This window comes from Tenrec ecaudatus, chromosome 12 (genome assembly GCF_050624435.1).
Source record: "Tenrec ecaudatus isolate mTenEca1 chromosome 12, mTenEca1.hap1, whole genome shotgun sequence".
NCBI lineage: Eukaryota > Metazoa > Chordata > Mammalia > Afrosoricida > Tenrecidae > Tenrec > Tenrec ecaudatus.
This window is the reverse complement of record NC_134541.1, coordinates 127812521-127834435: the sequence shown is the minus strand read 5'-3', so window position 1 is coordinate 127834435 and position 21915 is coordinate 127812521. Positions and strand designations below refer to the sequence as shown.

Sequence of the window (21915 nt, the reverse complement as noted above, 5' to 3'; positions counted from 1 at the left end):
TTGGAAAAATGCCAGGAGTGGGGACATAAGGGACAGGAACACCGCTGCCGACCCTGTGGAAGGGTCTGAGGGGTGATCAGGAGGCGGCTGGTCCTGGGCTCAGGGCCTCCTGTGAGAATTATGTTTCCCTGGGGCATGAGAAGCGTCCCTGTGTGGTGCCCAGTGCCGAGGCAGCAGCTGGGCGCGGCCAATGCCAGGCAGCATCCCTGGCTCCTTCAGCAGGCCTGGCTGGCCCAGCTGGCCGGGAGCAACGCCCATCTGTGCTAGGGACCGGCCCGCCCCGCCCAGAGGGGCGGGGTCAGCGGGTGGCGAGAGAGCTCATTGGAGGAAGAGAAAGGGGTGGGGCGTCTGGGAAGGCCGGGAGCCACTCTCTGCGGCTCATTCATCTCATCTTCCTGTCTCCTCCCCTCCCCCCCGCCCTCTTGTTTTCCAGACTGTCAGCATCAATAAGGCTATTAATATGCAGGAAGTAGCGGTGAAGGAAAAACACGCCAGAAATATCCTTTGGGATGTTGCTTGGAAGTCGGACCCCTGCGTGAGCGAGCGAGCGAGCAAGCAGGGGCAACTACTGGGGGCTGAAGCAGGGCGGTGCTTCCCTGAGTGGGGGGAGCCCCACGGGGGCCATTTCCCCACCCCCCCACTCCCCTCCCGCCATCAGCTTGGAACCAAGTAGGCTGACTTGCTAGCCAATCCCTTCAGTTCACCAAAGCCCCCCAAAGACCTGAGTCACGTGAAGCCGCGCTCCTCCCTCCTTGGAATGAACATGAGAGAGCGGTTTTCACCTGTTGTCCACGCGCCAAGGGGGCCAAGGCGCCCCTTCCCGACTCTGGAGCGTGGGCGCAGTCTCTGCCTGTGCTCGGCCTTGCCCTCACCTGGGGGCCCAGCGCTGGGTGTCAGTTAAGAGTCACCTGTGTGAGCAGGCTCGGGCGATGCCGCAAGAGGGAGAAAAGCCCAGATGGGGCATGGAAACAGGGTGACCTCTTCACAGGGCCCAACCTGCCACCTGGGCAGAGGCCCATGGGCAGCCACCGTCCCGGGTGCGGGGCTTTATAGGGAGGTAGAGGCAGCACCCTGCACTGACACGTCCTTTAAGTGTCTGGAGTTGCATGGTCCTACAGGCTGGTGGGAGGGGGGCCTGTGACACACAGGGCAGGTGGAGTCTGGACTTCTGACTGGTGATGGAAAGCCTCCTTTCTGGCTTCTCCGGGTGACTGTGGTACCACCCATGAGGCCCCAGCAGCTGGTCTTGAGGCCATGCAGCTGCAGCCCTGGGCTGAGACCCACCCCGATTGGTGGCCGAAGGCGGCAGGCACTTTGTGATGGGGTGGGGGCACAGGCGCCTGACTTGGCTTCTGCTTCCACAGACCACGTGCTGGTAGGGGCACTATAAGGCATCCTGGTGGTACCATGGGTAAAGTGCTCGACTGCCAACCAGATGACCACGAGTTTAGAACCCACCCGCAGTTCCCAGAGAGCAAAGACCTCTCGGATCTGCTCCCAGCACAGTGACAAGCCGGTGCTGCGGGGCTGCTGGGTCTGAATTGACTTGGTCAGCTCCACCCCCAACCCCCACCACCTGCACTTCCACCACCACAGCAGGACAGCCCAGGAGGTGGCCATGCTGCAGAGGGCAGAAGTGGCACGGCTCTCCTTCCAGCCTCGGTCAGTCTAAGCAGGGATGGTGGGGACACCGTGGTTTAGGTGAAACCATCGATTGTCCCAGAAATAACTCGAAGGCCAAAAGCCGGCTGCTGCGTCCAGCCCCCCACAATCTGTGTGGGAGCCACCCGGCCCGAGGTGGTGTGGACCCTGTGGCACCTAGGGGACCCACCTGTGTTGACACAGCACCCCCATGGCAGAGCAAACTCCATGGAGGAGCTGATTCCTTGCTAGCCTTGGGGCGCTCTCTGCCCTAAGGGGCACTGGACCTGCCTGAGCGCTGACCAGCCAGGCATTCTGGGAAAAACTGCCTGTTGTGAGGCCAGTGCCAGCTAAGGATTAAAACCAAAGGGGCAAGGGGCCTTTCCTGCTACCCTCCCTACCCCTGGGGCAGCGCAGTAAGAACAGTTGGAGAATTCAGGCAGAAGTTTACCCCAGGCCAAATGAGCAGCCCCGCCATGACACACAGGTCTCAAGGGGCCCACAGTTCGTGGGTGCTGGGTACGTTTTGAAGGAAACCTCAGAAAGGCAGTAGAAGCCCACATACAGGGAATTGAGGGGGTTGGGAGACAAAGGCAGCCCTGACGCAAGGCCAGGAAGGCTTCTGGGAGAAGGGGGTAGGAAAGTCCTTTCAAAAGGACCCTGGTGGCCTCGTGGGTGGCACACGAAGCTGCTAGCCTCAAGGTCAGCTGTTGGAGCCCACCAGCCTTTGTCCAAGGGAGAAAGATGAGGCTGTCCACTCTCAGGAAGATGGAGTCCCGGAAGCCCTTAGGGGCAGTTTTGCTCTACCCTTGACGGTCACTAGGCGTGGGGATGGACTCGTGAGTCTGCTCCACAGCGAGAGCCAGACGGGTTCAGTGGAGAGGAATGGGAGATGCTGCCCAGAGGGGAGCCGCAAGGGTCAGCAGGCCAGGCTACCGGCGTCCCCAAGGGAGCCACAATTCTTGACTAAAAGCTGAAGTCTGCCTTGCCTTCTAAATGATGGACCAGAACTCTGCAGACGATCACGGTCCTTCACAGCGCTAGCTCCCGTTTCTCCCCAAGGGCCTCATCCCAAAGAGGGCCCACCCACAGCGAGAGCAGAAAGAAGCTGGCTTTGCGCGCCCAAGCACATGGGTTCCGATTAAGACAGGACATATGTGCGCACACCCTCCCCAAGCCCTTCGGGACACGTCCTCTGTAGGGGGATTGTCTGGTGAAGGTGGGTTTATTAGAACGAGACTTCTTAGTGCCAACAGTTACCAAAGGAAAGATGAGGGATCTGTCCGAAGTGTCTAAGGAGCCCTGGGGGCAGGGTGGGTTACAAAGGGACCCACTCAGCATGAGGTCAGTAGCTCGAGCCCCCCAGCTGCTCCTCCAGAGAAAGAGGAGGCTTTCCGCTCCTCTAAAGACCATGCAAGGGCAGGAACTGCCGGGCGCTATATGAGTTGGAATCGACTCAGTTGGCGCAGTGAGCTAGCTACGAGTTGGGCTGGTAACCACAAGGTGGGCGGTTTGAAACCAGTCGTAGGAAAAGGATGAGGCTTTCTACTGCCTTAAGAGTGCCAGTCTCAGACGCCCACAGCGGCATCCCTACCCTGGCGTGCAGGGTCACTGTGAGTCGCCCCCACAATCGATGGCAGTGAGCAGCTGTGACTGACGTCCCTTCTGGGGTGGCATTTTGGCAGGCCGGGCAGCCTGTTAGAGTCACTGAGGGCTCAGGTCAGGGCCCGTGTCTCTCTTTTCCTTGACGGCCCCTCACCGTGCATACTGGGCACGCACCATGAGAAAGGGGCCCAGACCTTCTGGTCTGTAGTCAACCGTCTGCCCCTCTCAAGCAACGCCGTGCTCTGCTGGAAATTCTGCCACGTGTTCCACAAGCTCCTTCGAGACGGGCACCCAAACGTGAGTTGATGGGCCTGCAGTAGGGGGGAGAGGGGAGAGTGCCATTGCCTGGGCTGCAGAGGACTGCTCTCTCCATGCCCCCCATTTCCCCTGGCCTGTGGATTGGCAGTTTGGTTGTGTTTCTCTCTGGTCTACCACCATCTGCTCCCCACCCAGCCCCACCCACCCTATGCTCTTCCCTGCTCTCTCCTCTCCGTCCTCCCCTCTCATCAGCTGTGCTCTCCCCCTCTCCAGGTCCTGAAGGATTCTCTGAGATACAAAAGTGAATTGAGCGACATGAGCAGGATGTGGGTGAGTTTAGAGATGTGGTCAGGCGCCACCTGGCACTCCTGCCCTTTCCCAGTGGCCACGGAACCAGGCCTTGGGAATGGGACACATTCAGCTCAAATTGTTAACTTATTTAGGATTTCTCCCCTATGAGAACCCCGAAATAGTACCGTGGCCGCCAGTCTCCATGGGGGTCCCTGGAAGTCACAGGAAACCTCGGTTCTCAACCTGTGGGTCCCAACCCCTTTGGGGGTTGAACGACCCTATTACAGGGGTTGCCCAATTCAGAGCAGTAGCAAAATGACAGTGGTGAAGTAGCAACGAAAATAATATTTTGGTTGGGGGGGGGTCACCACAACTATATGAAAGGGGCGCTGCATGAGGAAGGCTGAGAAGCACTGCTCCAGAGCCTGACAACTGACTGGGGAACCTCCCGTCACCGCTCCCTCCAGTCTTTGGGATCCCCTCCCTAGTGGCCTTGCCCCATTCTGACTTCTCTCCCCCACGCTGTCCACAGTGTTAGAGAATTCGTAACGCGCTTCTCGGGGAGCTCGGAGTCAGCTAAAGAAGGGGTTTTGATACATGCACCCACTTCCCTCTTCAGTTGATGATCCCAGACAATATCTGTAACCGTGGCAGGTAGGGCGAGGTAATAGGCCTTTTGAGGATCTGTATGGTTGGTTCTGATGGGTCAGACTTTGCCCTCCTGACAGAACCAGTTAAGGACTCTAGCCTCCTGGTTAAGAACTGCTGCCCCAGTTTCTCACTGTGGGTGAACGATTGTGTCGTTGGTACAAGAGGGGAAATACTGGCCCCGAGAGGGAAGCCACCACTTCCCCGAAGGCAGAAGAATGGTTCCCTGCACAAAGCTGGGCGCCATCCTCAGATCTGCCCCCAACTGCATGCTAGGAATCTATTATCTCGCTAACTTACAAAATATAGGTCCTTGTTTTCGATCATTAGCCGGTCTATCTTTTTAATATCTGTTTACTTCCAACTTTTATATGTTTTATTACATGTAAATAGCATTTACTTTTTTATTTAAAATGATAGATGTTGTCTTTCAACTGGATGGTATTCCACTTACATTGTAATAAATGGATGAATATTTTCCATCTTGCTTTTGTGCAGTTTGCCCATCTGTTCTGTTTCTTTGTTCTTGTTCTGTTTTCTTCCCCTCACTACGAATTGGAAGGTGAAAGACACCACCTTTTTATTTCTTCCAATTTTTGTAAACGCACTAAATATGCCAACACGCATGCTTCCCAAGGCTGTACTCTAGGCTCATCTTTTGGGTTTGTTTCCCCTTCTGTTCCATCTCAGACCTCTCATTCATTAGCGCTTGCTCTCTGCCTGAGCCATTTCCTCTAAAACTGCTTGGAGGGAAAGTTAGCTAGCAGCACACACCATATTTGCTCCACTGAGAAGCCTTTAAATCACGCGCGTTCTTGCAAGACATTTCCTCTGGGTGCAGAATTCTAGCATGAGAGTTCTTTTCTCCCAGCTCACGGGAGGTATGATTTGAGAAGTCTTTCCACCGTCCTCTGTGCCTACCCATCTCAGGGATTATTTGTCTTTGATGTTGCAACGTTCCCCCGCCTTTTTCCACCCTGCCGCACTTTCCAAAGTTCCTGCAACGAACAAGTCTCGTATAAGATCACCCCAAGAGAACTTTCCAAATAAAATGAATTAATTATGAAAACAGCCCCTCATCTCTGGCATTGGTCTGAACCCCCTCTGCTCACCCCCTTTGGTGTCCTCTGAGGCTGGTTTCTTTTTTAGGGGGAGGGGGTGTCTTAACTCGAGAATGTAGACGTCCAAGTCCAAACTCATACGGGGTTTCACCCACAACAGTAGTCAACAACAAAAAAACCAAACAAACAAACCCAGAACAACAAGTGCTGGAGGGGGTGGGCAGAGAACTTGGAATTCTTAGACGCTGCCGGTGGGCTTGTACATATGTCTGGCCATCGTGGAAAGCGATTTGGGAATAGAAACGCCAACTAGGGATAGAAAATACCGTGCGGCCCAGCAGTTTCTCTGCTAAGCATGTGTGTCCCCGTCCATCCCCCCCACCCCCGCAAAGAAAGAAAAGACAGAACACAAACAGACGTATGCTCTCCCATGTTCATCGAAGCCCAGTTCACAATAGTGAGAAGCTGGAGCTCGCCCAAGTGGCCGTCAGTAGGAGAATGGATAGAGAGGCTTTGGTAGGGACACACAGTGGAGTCTTGTGCATCGCCAAAACAAGCGACAGCAACAAAAGAGCGATGAAACCGGGGATGGGGCGGGGCGGGGGGGGGTTGTGCCTGGCTGCTTGGGGACAGGCTCTCTGGGAAGGCTTGCTTTTCACCAGCCCAGGCTGGTCCCATTTCAGGTGACTGTCACGTGTGTCATATGGTAGCCCCTCTTGGTCTTCTGGAATCCGCCCCGGGGATGGTTTTCATACCTTCTGTGCTTTAAATAGCGGCGGAAGGAAGGAAGAAGCCCCGGGCTGGGCTTTGACAGCTAAGGGTGTGAGCCTTGAAATACCTACATAAAACCACATGTTGGGGGTTGCTTTTGTTTTCCTGCAGCCTCAGCATGTTTGCCGACAAGAGGCGAGTATAAAAAGTGCCCGTGGAAACATAGTTGCCGCGTAAACGTAGTAGCAAACTGCAACAGTAACGAACGAGTTCTGTAAACTGTGCTGCATACTCACACTTCACAGGGCAGTGGCCCAGAGGACCATGCAGACATGTGCACTGGGCTAAATGCCCACGGCGGATCTAACCCATAGCAACCGCATGCGCAGCAGAACCAGCTCTGCCCGGCCCTGCATGGCTCAGCCTCCCACAGCCCGTCATGGCAGCCCGTCTTGGCAAGGGGCCTTCCTCTTTCTCTAAGCAGCCAGCTTAGGAGAGGAACATAGCTATGTGTCCCCATGCCCATGTGCTTGGTTACAGTGTCTTACATTTTCAACAAGGAACCTTTGTTACTTCTATAAGCACTCAGGAGTGTGGCAGCCCTGGCCCAGAAGCCTCTCCGCCCCTAACACAGTGGTTCTCAACCTTCCTCATGCCACGACCCTTTCAGACAGTTCCTCGTGTAGTGGTGACACCGCACCCCCACCACCACCACTATAAAATTCTTTTTGTGGCTACTTCATCACTATACTTTTGCTACTGTGATGAATCGGGCGACCCTGTGAAAGGATTGTTTGACACACACCCCTCTCCCAAAGGGGTCACGACCCACGGGTTGAGAACTGCTGCCCTAGGGTCTTGGTGTTGACTGTCTCTTTCTTTTGTTATTGCTGTTGAAAGGGCCACCTGAGGGAGGGGTACGGACAGCTCTGTAGCATCTACCTCAAACTGCTGAGAACGAAGATGGAGTACCACACCAAAGTGAGTCTTTGTGGGCAGTTCTGCCGCCACCCTCCTCTCCCCTCCCAACCCCATCCTCACAGCCCTCTCTTCAGCCCCTCGGCCCCTCCCTGGGCTTCATTATCAGGTCCTGCGGGCCTCTCGGGGCGTGTTCATACCCTACCCCAGCCCTGTGAGGGGAGCGTATCGTGGAGCGCAGCCTCTGGCCTGTGAGCCCTGCCAAGGGGACTAGGACTTGGGCCCATGTCCTCTTGCCCCCCGTTGTCCGAGAAGAGGAACCAGAGCCAGTCACTGGCCTTGTGAAGACGGGGCAGGTGTGCGGATCCCCTGCCTTGCTGTTCACGACCAGCACTTGTTTCTGTGTGGACAGTGTGTTTCCACCGCCGCGTGTCCCTTGTCCACGTCATGACCGTGAACAGCCGGGTGGGTCGGGCGGCTCAGGAGAAACAGCAGGTGTAAGCCAGGTGCTCGGGATTTTCTGAACTTAGCGAGGGCTCTAGGGTCAGGGACGAAGAAGACAGGAGATGGAGCTTGCCCCAGTGGGTCTCAAAGGGTGAGTCTGGTGCCGGTGAGGGGTGAGGAAGAAGAGTGACGTGTCCGGTGCAGGGAAAATCCGGCCCGAGTTGGGGAGCTGGCAGCAGAAATGGAATTTCGTGGCTTCTTCCATCCCCTTCACCTGCACGTCTCAAGTCTCCTTGGGCCTTTCTGGTCTTCTCTTTCTCCCCTGCCTTGATTTCTTCATCTAGAACAGTGGTTCTCAACCTGTGAGTCCCTTTGGGGGTCCAATGGCCCTTTCACAGGGGTTGCCCGATTCAGAACAGTAGCAAAATGACAGTGATGAAGTAGCAACGAAAATAATGTTATGGTTGGGGGGTCACCACCACATGAGAAACTGTATGAAAGGGTCGCGGCATCAGGAAGGCTGAGAGCCACTGGTCTAGAACCAGGCAGCCCGCCACGGAGTTCCTGGACCTGTCTGTCCGTTCACCTGCCCCTGCCGTCACCAGACAGCGAGCACCTGGTGTTCCTTGCTGCCTCTCTGGGTCCGGGCGCCTCACTCTCTCACACCCAGAAGTGATCAGGTAGGAACCACCCACCATTCACAGGACCGCTGCTGTTGATTCCACTGCTTGAGAGGCGTTGGGATTGGGGGGCTGGCACGAGTGTGGAAAGTACCACGGTCTACCCAAAGGACAGACAAATCGGTCTTGGAAGAAGTACGGCCAGAGTGCCCCTTAGAGGCAAGGGCGGCAAGACCTCCTCTTAAGTACTTTGGACACATGACCAGGAGAGACCAGGACCTGGTGCTGGGTCCAGCGGAGGGGCCGCCAAAAAGAGGAAGGCCCCCAAGGAGGTGGAATGACACCGTGGCCTCAACGAGGGACTCTGAGCACAGGACCAGTTGTAGGAACAGCCGAGAAGACCAGTGGTCAGAAGAGGGAAAGGACTGAGCTGATTTGAAGGGCACTGTGGATTTGGGGTACCTGACACAGGCAGATGGACTGACCGCAGAAAGAGTGTGGACGGTGCCAGAGAGCACCGAGCGTACTCACCTGTAACACCTGGCAGGAGCCTGCACCAAGCTACTCTGAGGGAAGGTTCATGTTCACGGGCAGCAGCTGGCCTCGCTAACTCCGGTCCCTCAGCTGGCTCTTCGCCCGGCACTCCCTGCTCCTCCCTGTCTTTCGCCTCCAAGTAGCTGGCTGCATCTCGGGACTTGAGCGTATAAGAATTTCTGCCAGCACCTCTCAGCAACAGGGCTATTGTGACCCTGAGTTTCCCCAAGTTCAAACTTTATGTGACTTCCAGCCAAATCCCAGGCTCCCCGGGGCTAAAACGGGAATCACTTTTTGTTCTGTGGACTGGTATCAGGAATAACCAGAGGGTGGGCACCATCCTACAAAGAGCCCTGCTGGCATAGCGGTTACGAGTTGGGCTCCTAACCACGAGGTTAGCAGTTCGAAACCACCAGCCACTCCACAGGAGAAAGATGAGGCTTTCTGCTCCCCTGAAGATTTGCCGTCTCAGGTATTCAAAGGGACAGTTCTACCCTGTCTCGTGAGGTTCCTACATGGGTCATTACAGGACGGCAGCAACGAGATGGCAGTGAGTTTGTTTTTTCCTGGGTTTTCTACGTGGTACTTTGCAGGCATGCAGTATATTCCTGCACTACGGCTCCCCGATTCCCAACCTTAGCACCCAGCAGCTCCCTGCTACTACCAGGGTTTATGATTCCTGTTCTCTGTGTGGCCCTTCCTTCCAAATTACCAGGGATGTACCAAAATTCACCCTCCTGGGCCCTACCCACGTTGGATTCAGGAGGTCTGGCACGGAGCCCGAGAACGAGCATGTCTAGCAAGTCCCTCGGTGATGCTGATGGCACCGGTCCAAGGACTCCCATGGAAAAGCTCTCTGTAGACATCTGAGTTGTGATCGAGCCAGCATGACACCCCCTCCCTCCTTTCTCTCTGGGTGCCCCTCTGCAGAGCACAGGGACTCACATGGGGTTTTAGAAGATCTTCTTGAATAGTCTTGTGTGTTAGTTGGGAGTAGACCAGAGAAACAAATCCAGAGACACTCCTATGCATGGAAGAAAGAGATTTACGTAGAGAGTAAATTGTACATTAATAAAGCATCCCAGCCCAGTCCAGATCAAGTCCGATAATAGCCCATATGTCCGATATCAGTCCATAAATTCCTCTTCAGACTCACATGCAACGCATGCAATGACGCCAATTACAGGAAGATCACAGGCCAGTGGGTGGAAAGTCTAGTGGATCTAGTGGTGGTGGAAGCATCTCTGCTGGCGTGGGACTCCACGTGGCTCCTCAAGCTCCAGGACTCTGGCTCCATCAGTGTGTGGCTTGTCCACAGGAATGTGTAGCAGAAAGAGTGTGTTCCACCTCCAGGGAGGAAGACCAGAGTTCCCAGAATCCTCAGGAGAAGGCCATGCCCACACAGAGGCCTCATTGGCTATGACCTGATTGACAGGCTAGACTCCACCCCTTCACTCAAGTTGACAGGAGATGATGTAACGGCCACATCTTGCCACCCTCCTTCTCTGTGGCTCACCTGTTTTCCTCCTCGGCCTGCACCCCTCCACCTGGAGACAAGCCACACTACCGACGAGAAGGTGATTCAGAGACTCCACAGTCACTGGCGAGGGAAAATGTTCTCAGTGCCCATGTCACATTTTCCTACCCCCGAGGGTGCTTGCCTGGTTCCCTTTCACACAAACCAATCCGGGAGTGGCCTTTCCCGCCCCTGACCTCCCAGCAGCCAGCAGCTCTCGGGAATTGGCTGCTAGCAGGGTTCAGGCTGCACTGTGGGGAACGGAGGGCTGACCTCACCTCTCACGCCCGTGGTGAGCGTCTTCAGAAGGTTCTGGGCCGAGGTGGTGCAAGAGAAGCGCTCTCCCGGCTCCAAGGGCTGAGCCAGCCCGGGGTTGGCAAGCTTTGGAGACGGAAGAAGCCCATCCTGCCCCTCACGACAATTTTCAAATGATTCAAGAGCCATAAATATATTTTTACAAAGAGATGAAATCACTATTGTCTAGATGCTCTCCTTGGAAAATGTTATCAGTGGAACCACCGTGGTTTTAGCTATGTCTGGTTTCACTTCAGGTACGCACCCAACAGCCACTGTTTGCCGACGCCTGGGCTAGAGGCGTCACCTCTGCTGGAGGGCGGATGTCCAGGACTGTTAGCCAGTCCAGGGCGGGGGAGGGGGTGGGGGGGAAAGGTCTGTGTCTGTGGTGGTACCTGTCCTGTCAGCCAGGAGGAGGAGCTGACCCCCATCTTCCTGGGAAGACCATGGGCACCCAGACAAGACCACCCTGCAGCATCAGCAAGATCTAAGCCAGCGGTTCTCAGCCTTTGGGGGTCGAATGACCCTTTCACAGGGGTCACCTAAGACCATCGAAAAACACAGATTTCCGATGGTCTTTGGAACGGAGACATGGCTCCTCTATCCATCTCCAGGGGGTCTGCCCACATTGCAGATATGCCCGCCTATGAGGACCCAGTGTGAAGACTGTTCCCCTGGCTACACCATGCTTCCAGACAAAAATGTCATTTACTTGTCATTAGAAATAAATATTTCACAATATAGAATGACATCTTGTTTTCGTGATGAATCGCTATGCTTTAATTGTGGTCAATGTGTAACAATGAAATTACATCCTGCCTATCAGATGTTTACATGACGATTCATCACAGTAGCAAAATGACAGTGATGAAGTAGTAACGAAAATAATGTTATGGTTGGGGGGGTCACCACCACATGAGGAGCCATATGAAAGGGTCGCAGCATGAGGAAGGTTGAGAACCACTGCTACAGGCTGAATGTGGACCGCTGGCATGGGGTCAGTGTAGTGGGCTGCATAAAGCCCCTCCTGTTCCCACCCCCGTTCTGACTTCCTTCCTCTGCTGTCCTCGCAGAACCCCAGGTTCCCAGGCAACCTCCAGATGACTGACCGGCAGCTGGACGAGGCAGGGGAAAGTGACGTCAATAACTTGTGAGTGGCTCTCCACGTGCTCTGGACCCAGTGAGGAAAGAAGCATTTGTCGATGCTGGCGGTTCCCACCAGGGGTCACAGAGGACCTATAGTGGCAGGGGAGGTGGTGGGTGGGGAGCTACAGCCCCTGGGTGACTTGGCCTGGTCCAGAACCCCTGCCAAGCTGACTTGCGCCCCGAGACTCTCCCCTCTGCTTTACCCACTACGTTCCGTTCCCAACCCAACCTGGTGTTGGTTCACCCTCCACCAACCCAACACCCACCCAATGGGGCGTTTCGTCTTTTGCTGTGGTCACTGTTGGCGCTTCACCCACCTCAGTGTCCAGGTGGCTTTGAAATCCGCAGACCCTTGTTAAGATTTGGGGAGAGAGAGAGAGAGCATACAGGCTTTGGGGACGTTAGGACAGACAGCGCCATGCGGGGAGGGCAAGGGGGGACAAGTAAGATTGGTCATGGACTCTGAGGTGGACTTGTGATTTCTTCCCTTCGGGGCCCAGTTTCCAGCTCACCGTGGAGATGTTTGACTACCTGGAGTATGAGCTAACCCTCTTCCAAACGGGTGAGTCTCTCCCTCCCCTCCCGGCCGCGCTCTCTCGGGGGACTGGCCCTTGTCTTCACGCCCTTGCTCTCTGCTCTCAGTACCTGGATAATTTTCAGAGCCAGTGAGTTCATGACTGAGCAGTTCATGTCCCCATCCCCACCCCCAGTGCCTTCCAGAGCCCAAGGACAAATTGAAAGCCTACAAAGTGACAGAAGAAATGGGGGGCGAACAGAAAATTGGGTGAAGGGAGACGTCTGACAGTGCAAAAAAGGAAGAAATGGGGGGACAGGAGGGACCGGAGAAAAGATGGCTGTGGTCAAGGGTTTCGTTTTACGTGGGTCACACAGTGGCTGCCACAAGCCCACTGTGAGGACAATGTGGGCCGGGCAGTGTCATTCGGCTGTGCCTCAGGTTGCTACGGGTCAGAACCGACCCAACGACACCTGACAGCAGAGCTCAAGTCTCTGCACAAATCCCTCCGTGACATCGTTCCAAGAAGACGAGGAGGTCGCCTTAAGGGCGCTCGATGGCCTTCTCCCCAGATGTCCCCAGCGCTCACAGCCGAGAGAGCCGGTGCTGGAAATGCAGCATCAAGAAGGGTCCAGTCACCAGGTGCGACGGGCCTGTGTCTCGTCTCTGGTTGCATGCAAACCCTCTTAGCCGGTTTCCCCAGCTGCTCCCGAGTTCTGCCCTATAACCCGGGAAGGTTCTGACCACTGCTCCAGGAAGGATGCCACAGCCTAGTTTTCATTGCTGAGGGAAACGGGCAAGCTACCCAAGCCCCCAAACCCACTGCCATCAAGTCGATTCCAACTCCTAGCCCACTATAAATCTTCACAGGAGCAGAAAACCTCACCTCTGTCCTATAGAGCAGCTGGTGGCCTTGAACCCCCACCTTTCAGTTAGTCTTCCCAACAACAAGCCACCAAAGCTCCTACCAAAAACAACAAACTCACTGCACCGAGTCCGTTCCAAACCATAGTGACCCTGCAGGACGGTGTAACTGTGGGTTTCGGAGGCTATAAATCTTTAGGGGAGTAGAAAGCCTCGTCCTGCTCCTTCGGAGTGGCAGGTGGCTTCGAACTGCTGATCGGGCTGTTAGATGCCCACTTGCATAACCCACTAGGCCACCTGGACTCCCCCGGTTGGCATTTATTTTGCGCACCGACAGTGATTCTCAGGGTACAGGCCCCAGGCCAGCTCTTTCAGTATCACCTGGGAACTTGTTAGAAATGAAGATTCTTGGGCCTACCTGAGACCTCCTACAACAGCCCAGTCGCCACCGAGTCACTTGTAACCAGCGTGTGTGGTGTGCTTGTGCCGTGCGTGTCCTAGTAGAACTGGGTTTTCAGTGGCTGCTTTATTCAGAAGTAGATGGCTTGGGCATTTCTCTGAGGCATGTCGGGGTGGATGCCAACCTCTGACCTTGTGGCTGGCATCCAGGATTGTTAACTGCATCCTGGTGGCACGGGGTTGCCCCTTGGCCATCTGCTCTCTTGGAAGTTGACAGCCTTGAAGCCCCTAATGGAGCAGCTCTGTTCTGTCCCGTGGAGTCGCTGTGAGTTGGTTATAGGGGGTGGGAAGGTGGGGGCCTGTGGACCAGGCTGTGTTAAGTTCCCCAGGTGATGCCTATCAAGCTCAGAGCCACAGTAGAGAACCAGCGCCCAGGGCTGCATTCTCACTTCACCTGTACAAGAACCCAGATGGCGTAGTGATCACGTGTGTGTGTGTGTGTGTGTGTGTGTGTGTGTCAATGAGCATCTTGCCACTGCCCACTCTGATCAAGGAGCAAAGCTGCCCTTTCATCCGAAGCGCATGGGGTCCTCTCTGTTGCCAGACTAACCCAGTTAACAGGGTGGGGCCATCAGGAGGAGGCTCCCACCCACCCACCCCCGGAGGCCAATGAGCTCCACACAGGACTGGGAAGAAGGACTTTTCCCAGTCTCCAGAGGCCGTGGGAAGCCCGTGCAGGAAGGGAAATGGGCCGAGGCTGGGGGTGGGAGCTGGGCCGGATAGTTACTGCCGGGGACTCCCAGGGGCAAGAAATTGAGGGCAAACCTTCTCTTCTTTGGAACTTGGTCCCCTGGGGCTTCTCACAGCCTTAGGCACTGATGGTCCGTCCTCCCAGCCCCTTGCCTTTACCCTCCTCGGCTCTCCAGCTGTCCAGCCAGGGCCCCTGCCCAGCCGGGCTTCAGGTGTCCCGAGCGCCTGGTGGTACCGTGGTTGTGTGTCGGTGGTAAACCAGGCCAGCCAGCAGCTACTCCCATAAAACCCCCAGCTACTCCCGTAAGCAGTTACCCTCTCAGAAACCCACAGGGCAGGTTCCGCCCTGCCTCAGAGGGTAGATGGGAGTCGGCGTGGGTTTGATGGCAGTGAGCTTGGGTTCTTTCTGTGTTTGTTTCTGTTGTTAGTGCTCCGTGGTCCGCAGCGGCATCTTGTAAGCCCTCAGGAAGCCCAAAGCTGCAGCCTCCCCTTTAATGCATCTCCATGTCCATGGGGATCATTTTTCCCACTTGGGGGAAAAAAATCCCAGAGGCGGGGATTACCGACAGGCTGAGATCATGGATGGAAAGGAATGTTTCCCGGAATGCCCGTTCCCCACCAAACTTCAGGCTTCCCTTGAACCGTCACCCATCTCTGTGCAGTCAGAAACCCTTCGGGACTGCCCGCTCTGCCCCGCCGACCACGTGGGGGGCAGGCACGCTGACGCTCCGCAGAGACCGGACGGGATGGATTCTCTCGTCCATGCTGGGAGCTTCCCCAGCCCAGGGTCCGCCACCAGGCTCTGCACCGAATAGAGCCCATCGTGTGTTCATGCCCACCACGCAGGGCCACGGTCACGGTCCAACCGTTGGCCGGGAAGGCTGCCCATCTCATAATGCACTGCCTCTCAGCAAAAGCACTGCCTGGTTTTGTCACCTCCTTCAAGTGACCGACCTTCAGTGTCTTCCCCTGTGTCACGGGGTCCCTTTACCTGCCTCCTAGGGTGTTGGACGAGTTAAAGGAATGGCTTCCTTCTTTCTGCCCCCTCTGAGCTAGTGGCCTGTACTTGCTTTAACCCGACTGCCTCTCCCCTCGCCCCTCTTGCTCCCTAGTGTTCAACTCCTTGGACATGTCGCGCTCCGTGTCCGTGACGACAGCCGGGCAGTGCCGCCTCGCCCCGCTCATCCAGGTCATTCTGGACTGCAGCCACCTGTATGATTACACAGTCAAGCTGCTCTTCAAGCTCCACTCCTGTGAGTACGCCGGCCCGGCGCCTGCCGAGAGCGCCTGGCCCACTGGACAGGGTGCAGCCCCTCCTGGAGCCTGGCACGTCTTAATCGATAGCCTCTGTTTCCCTTCTCTCCTGATTTCTCCGGATTCTAATATCCATTGCCATGGCGACACAGCACTCGGACAAAATTCATAATGAAAGGGCTTATTAAGGACGTTAACAAGTTGTAATGCCAGGGAGCTAAAAAACAAAAAAGGCTCAGGCTAGATGTGTACTAAGACACGTTACAAAGTTGCAGATGGAACATCCGTGACCCAAGGGTGGGAAATATGTAACCCAGATCGGAAGGGGGACATAGTCTCAGAGCTTAAACTATGAGATTCTGGCGCGCCGAAGACTATGAGCGACCGTGGAAGCCCAAACGACACGTGCAGGATCCGCACGGGCAGTGAGCCTCCAGGGGTTTCCCTCCGGCCCTAATGAAGGAGGGGCGTAAGCTGGTCCGACGGAGCGTATTGGAGAGATGCTGTTTTCCCTACACAAACCTTTTTCTGTCTTCAGGCAGTAGTGGCTCCAACGTTATTTATCTCTTTTTGTGATGCGCTCATTTCACTCGGCGTCCTGGCCTCCGGGTTGAGCCCGGCTCCGAGATGTTTCGAGGATGCCTGGTTAGTCTTCCACGCGACGTGCCGTTCCCCTGCGTGGTTGTTGTGTCGTCTGTCCGCTCGTCTGTGGATGGGCACGGCGTCTGTCTTCCCCGCCTTTCACTACGGGGAGCGAGGCCGGGCTGAAGCTGCACTTCTCTCTCCCGGGTCTCTAGGACGTGACCTTGATGGTTGGATTGCCGTGTCCTCTGGTCGCTCTAGGCCAGCGGTTCTCAACCTTCTTCACGCTGCGACCCTTTCATGCAGTTCATGTGGCGGTGACCCCCCCAGCCGTAAAATTATTTCCATCGCTGTCATTTTGCTACTGTGATGAATCAGGTGACCCCTGTGAAAGGGTCGTTTGACACCCCCCCCAGGGGTCGGGACCCACAGGTTGAGAACCGCTGCTCTAGGCGTATCGTTTACAGTCCCACCCTACAGCATTGGGGGCGGGGGTGGGGGAGGTGCCCGTCTCTCCGCCTCTTCCCCAGTACATGCGTGCTGTGCCGTGTGCCGGTTCTGTGACCGTTGCTCTCGCTGCTGGGCGAGACGGGTCTCGCCCGTTGTGGCTTTGGCATTGGCAGCTCTCCTACAGAGCCCTGACCGTGGCACCAAGGTGGATTGGCAGCGCGGCTGCGGCAATGAGCTGCAGCGTGCGCATCATGGTAAGGCTGGCATGGGACCGGGCCATGCTCTGTCTTGTGCATCAGGGACGCTGCGGGTCGGAACCGACACGGTAGCGCCGGACTTCAACCAGGAGCTCTGGCAGCATCGGAGGGTGCTGCTAACCCGCCAGCTTACTCCACAGGAGAAAGGCGGAGATTTCCGGCCCTGGAAATATTTATACCCTTGGAAATCCACAGGAGCAGTTCCATCCTGCCCTCTCGGGTGGCCATGAGGCTGGAATGGACCAAAGGGCATTGGTTCTGCCTACAGGCAGCCCCTGAGCCTGGGGATCTGGAGTTTTTTGAGAGTGGCTGGTGATAGAGAGTGACTCTTCGTGTATTTGTGGCCCCCCTTGTTGGAGGTTCCCTTTGGGAGGTGTCTGTGGCCCACTGGTGAGCTGGATTGTATCTGTCTGTTGTTTTCCAAGTCTTCAGAGATTCATATTCCTTGTCAGGTAGGTCGCCGCTGCCAACGTTTTTGCCCCCAGTCTGTAGATTTCCCCCGTCTTCTTTTGGAGAAGAAGCCTTTTGGTGTTCTGGTTTCATTGATATCAGGTCTCTGGTGGTGTCGTGGTCACCCGTTGTGCCGATGTCCGCCAGGTTATCAGTTCAAAACCACCAGTCGCTGCATGAGAGGAGGACATGTCTTTCTGCTCCCATAAAGAGCTACCACCCCGGGAACCCACAGGGGCAGCTCTACCCTGTCCTGTGGCCTCGCAATGAGTCTGAATTGCCTCAGTGGGCACGACTGGGCTGGCTCCTGTGTCTCCTGCCCTCTGTTGTTGAGGTCTTCGAATGCATGATCTCCACACCCCTTATCTATCTTTCGGTTCTCGTTACACCACCTATGTAGATCAAGGGATGGTATTAATACCAAGTTCACTGCCACTGAGTCGATTCCAATTCACAACGACCCTAGAGGACAGAGTAGAACGGCCCTTGTGGGTTTCGGAGACTGAAATCCTCGCGAGAGTAGAAAGCCCATCTTTCTCCCGCGTGACGGCCAAGGGTCTCAAACTGCCGACTTTTGGCTCAGCAGCCCGGTGTGTAACTGCTGTGCCACCAGGGCTCCTTAACCAAAGGTGGGAGACCTTGAAAACAATTGAAATTTCGACAAAGGAAACTGAAAAATACACCGGAGAGAAAAGGGTTGTGGGGCTGTGGCTGAAACCCAGAGTCACACCATCTGAAAGGAGCACAGAGAGCCCACTGCATCGGGGCTGGGCCTGCCCATGCAGGCTGTGCTTGTCCAGGGCCCTCAAGCCGAAACTGGAACCGAGATCCCCCCGAGGCTCTGCCTGGGTCTCCTCCAGATAAGCGACACCCCTGGTTTCTCCCTAGAGTGAGTGCCCCTCCAGGCCTGCCGTGTCCCATCCTCTTACATAGATAGGCCTGCACTATGGTCAGGCATCCGATGCCCATCGCCCAGGGCAGACTAGGAGGATCACCCCCTGTCCTCAGGCTGCTCCTCACTAGGGCTGGCCACGTGCCCTGCATGGACCAGCTCCCCGTAGAATTGGGCTCCTGCCTGCCGAGCCCCATGGTGCCATTGGCTGGCTGGCTCCTTCCCTACTCTCACGCGTCCCATTCTTCCAGGTCTCCCAGCCGACACCCTACAGGGCCACCGGGACCGCTTCATGGAGCAGTTCACAAAGTGAGTGGCTGCGGGGCCCCCGTGAAAGGTGAACCCATGGGTGCTCAGAGCGCCCCAAACTCACTGCCATCCAGAAGGTTCTGACTCACAGGGACCTTATAGGACAGGGCAGCACTGTCCCTCTGGGTTTCCTCCAGCGGGATGATTCGTGCCTTTACACTGCTGGCCTCTCCGCCACCAGGGCTCCCTTAGAGTGTGTCGCCCACCCTGGGGAACACATAGCTTCCCCACCCCCGCCCCCGAAGGGGACGGATAACCACAAGTGGGTGAAGGGAGACAGCGGACCGTATAAGATACAAAATCATAACAATACTGTATAATCAGTCAAGGATTTACAAGGGTGGGGGGAGGGGATGCCAAGGGCTCAAATAGAAAATGTTTTGGAAATGATGATGGCAACCTATGTACAAATGTGCCGGACACAATTGATGTACAGATTGTTGTCAGAAGAGCTGTCAGAGCCCCCAATAAAAGTGATTTTTTTAAAAAGCATGTTACCAAATCCAGGCCAGGGTTGCTCTGTGAAGGGGGAGGGGTCCAGCCAGCTTTAAGGCCCTGGAGAGGGAAAGTTGCTAGGACCAGATTGGCTGGCAAGTGACTGGGGAAGTGATCCATTCTCTGAGATGCTCACCCCCCCCCCCCACAGCCCTGCCTCAGAAACACACAGGGGCAGTCCCGCCCTGTCCCATAGGGTTACTACGGGTCGGCATCAGCTCCGTGGCAGTGATTTTGGGGGTTTTTTGAGAGGGAGGTTTCCCCAGAAGGAGAGCCCCTGGCCTTTCTTCTGAGGTGATCCCGGGTAGACTACACCTGCACCCTTCCCATGGGCGGTGCGGCGGCGTGAGCCAACCTGGGGTTCCACAAGGTATCGTCTAAAGCCCGTGGGGCCTCCATGTACCACCGCTGGCACCCGGGATCGTTTGCGGTGGCCTATTCTCCGTCCAGGAGGTTGTGCGGGATGAGTGCCTCTCTCCTGCAAGGACTGGCTGTCAGTCACCCTTCCCTGTGGCATCACAATTGCATCTCAGTGACTGGGCGCCCATCCCTGGGACCGCCTGGGCCTGTGGCCTGGGTGGCTGCAGTCCACCCCCACCTCCACGGGGGGACTGGCCAAAGCGCCCAGCCCTCTTCAGGCCCTCCCTCCCCGCCAGGTTGAAAGATCTATTCTACCGCTCCAGCAACCTGCAGTACTTCAAGCGGCTCATCCAGATCCCGCAGCTGCCTGAGGTAGGCAGGCCCGACCACCCACCCGTGCATGGCGCGCCAGCCCCCTGCCAGCTCCCGAGGCCCTGGCTCCTCTCGGAAGAGGCTGGCAGGGCAATGGGCCTGTCTGAGGCCATGTCTCCCCTGCAGAGCCCGCCCGACTTCCTGCGCGCCTCAGCCCTGTCGGAGCACATCAGCCCCGTGGTGGTCATCCCGGCTGAGGCCTCCTCCCCGGACAGCGAGCCTGTCTTAGAGAAGGATGACCTCATGGACCTGGATGCCTCCCAGCCGGTGAGGGCCCCTCGGGAGAGAAAGGTAGCCCTGCCTTTGCACGTGCGCGTGCACACACACACACACACCACCACCACCACCAACCCCCCACCGCCACCCCCATTGCAGTTTCAAGGTGAAGATGGGCCCTGTCACTCTGGCTTTGCAAACAGCTGCCCGCTGGGTCTCGTCATCATCATTGCTGTTGTTGTTGGGGGCCACGGGGGTCGGCTCCCACACACGGGACCCCTGTGCACAAGACAAGGAAATGCCACCCAGCCCTGGGCAGGCCTCCCAGTGGAGGAGGTCATGCCTGAGCCCCTTGTCTGTCTGGTTGAGAGCCTTCCTCTGTCCCGCTGCCCCTCAAGTTCTCCAGGCATGATGTCCTCCTCCAGGGACGGGTCTCTCCTGACAACACGTCTTCTCTAGGGTCTTTAGGTGGCCCCGCCTTTCACCCGAGCACTAGCTTCGACCCAACGCCCCTTGGCTTAAGGTCTCAGAGCATCACCATAGCGGTCCTGGACTGAATTCCTGAAAGGGTACACCCCAACATTGTCCACAGTTGGACCCCCGAGCTGCCTCCTTCCACATACATACACACACATACACACACACACACACACCACCCCCTGACTCTCCAACATGGTTCTCAATCCCATTTCTTCACCACAGAGCCTGTTTGACAACAGCAAGTTCGACGACGTCTTTGGCAGCGCGTTCAGCAATGACCCCTTCGTCTTTGGCAGTCAGAACGGCGTGAACAAGGATGACAAGTGAGTCTGAGCGAGCAAGGGGAGTTAGAACAGGCAGGGCAGAAGTGAGGTGAAACCAGAGGCCTGTCCGGTGGCTCCTCTATCAGGAGGTGGAGGAGGAGTTTACAGGGTTGCTTGTTCTCCTTGGAGATGAGAGGCTAAGGAAGGACGGCACCCCACTCAGTTTGGGGCACCTCCATCCCAGAAACCCCATTGGCGCCAAGACCACCGGGGCCGCCTCCGTGGGTAGCGGATGAGTAGTCTGGGACAGCCGAAGACCATGGCGTGTGGCTGATGGTGTACCCAAGAATGCACCTCCTGCCCCCCAGCTCACCTTGAGGTGGGGGTGGAAGCAAGCTTGTTCTCCTCTGCCCCCAGAGACCACCTCACCGACCAGCTGTACCGAGAGGTCAGCGGGCTGAAGGCACAGCTGGAAAACCTGAAGACTGAGGTACGGCTTGGAGGCCAGCGGGCTTCTGTGCTTCTGGACATGACGGGTTGTGACGTCCCGCCCGCCCTCACGTCCGTACTTGGGGGGAGCTCACGTCCATACTCGGAGGCTAACTGAGTGGGCCTGCCCAAGCAGGAAGAGTTCAGTCTCCCAGTGGTCTCGGTTGGCACTCTTTTCCCATCATGCTTTGCCTGTAGGGCAGCTTCTCAGCCAGGGTCGTGGTGGGTGCAGGGCTAGCATGGCTGTGTGGCAATGACGAGAGAGACCCCTGCCTCCCCCATAGTGATAGGAAGCGCTTGGTGTGTCACTTCAGTGGCTGGCATGACCCCCTCCCCCCAAAAAAGAAAACTATACTGTAGACTCTGGCTGACCAGCCTCCGCCTCCCTCCCCTGCCCACCCGCCCCCTCGTGCTGCTCAGCAGCAACTTGGCGGCGTCCTTAGAGTGACCTGCTGAGGCGTCAACTACCCAGAGCAAACCTCATATCGTGGTGAACGAGGGGGAGCACTGAGTGGGGACCCAAAGCCCATCTGTCGACAACTGGACACTCCCTTGCAGAAGGGTCACGGGGAGGAGACGAGCCAGTCAGGGTGCAGTGTAGCACCGATGAAACATACAACTTTCCTCTGGTTCTTTAATGCTTCCTTCTTCTCCCCCCCTCCCCCCACTATCATGATCCTAATTCTACCTTACAAATCTGGCTAGACGAGAGCATGTACATGGGTACAGATCAGAGCTGGAAACACAAGGAATCCAGGACAGATAAACCCTCAGGACCAATAATGAAAGTAGTGATACCAGGAGGCTAAGGGTAAGGTGGGGGGAGAAAGGG

The 21915-nt window shown here is 56.3% G+C and overlaps 1 protein-coding gene across 5 annotated transcripts in view; it reads left to right on the top strand.

The window, feature by feature from the left end:
• Positions 1-21915, top strand: part of HIP1 (huntingtin interacting protein 1) — a 135592-nt gene that overhangs the window by 92255 nt on the left and 21422 nt on the right. For 3 of the 5 annotated variants that reach the window (XM_075564875.1, XM_075564873.1, XM_075564878.1), the window contains exons 2-13: positions 434-497; positions 3401-3543; positions 3778-3834; positions 7116-7196; positions 11615-11691; positions 12188-12249; positions 15327-15467; positions 18351-18408; positions 19560-19635; positions 19762-19926; positions 20554-20654; positions 21012-21084. In XM_075564875.1, the coding sequence (XP_075420990.1) occupies positions 434-497; positions 3401-3543; positions 3778-3834; positions 7116-7196; positions 11615-11691; positions 12188-12249; positions 15327-15467; positions 18351-18408; positions 19560-19635; positions 19762-19926; positions 20554-20654; positions 21012-21084 (1098 nt within the window). The remainder of the gene's footprint in view (positions 1-433; positions 498-3400; positions 3544-3777; positions 3835-7115; positions 7197-11614; positions 11692-12187; positions 12250-15326; positions 15468-18350; positions 18409-19559; positions 19636-19761; positions 19927-20553; positions 20655-21011; positions 21085-21915) is intronic. The other 2 variants (XM_075564877.1, XM_075564876.1) reach the window with 1 other exon arrangement.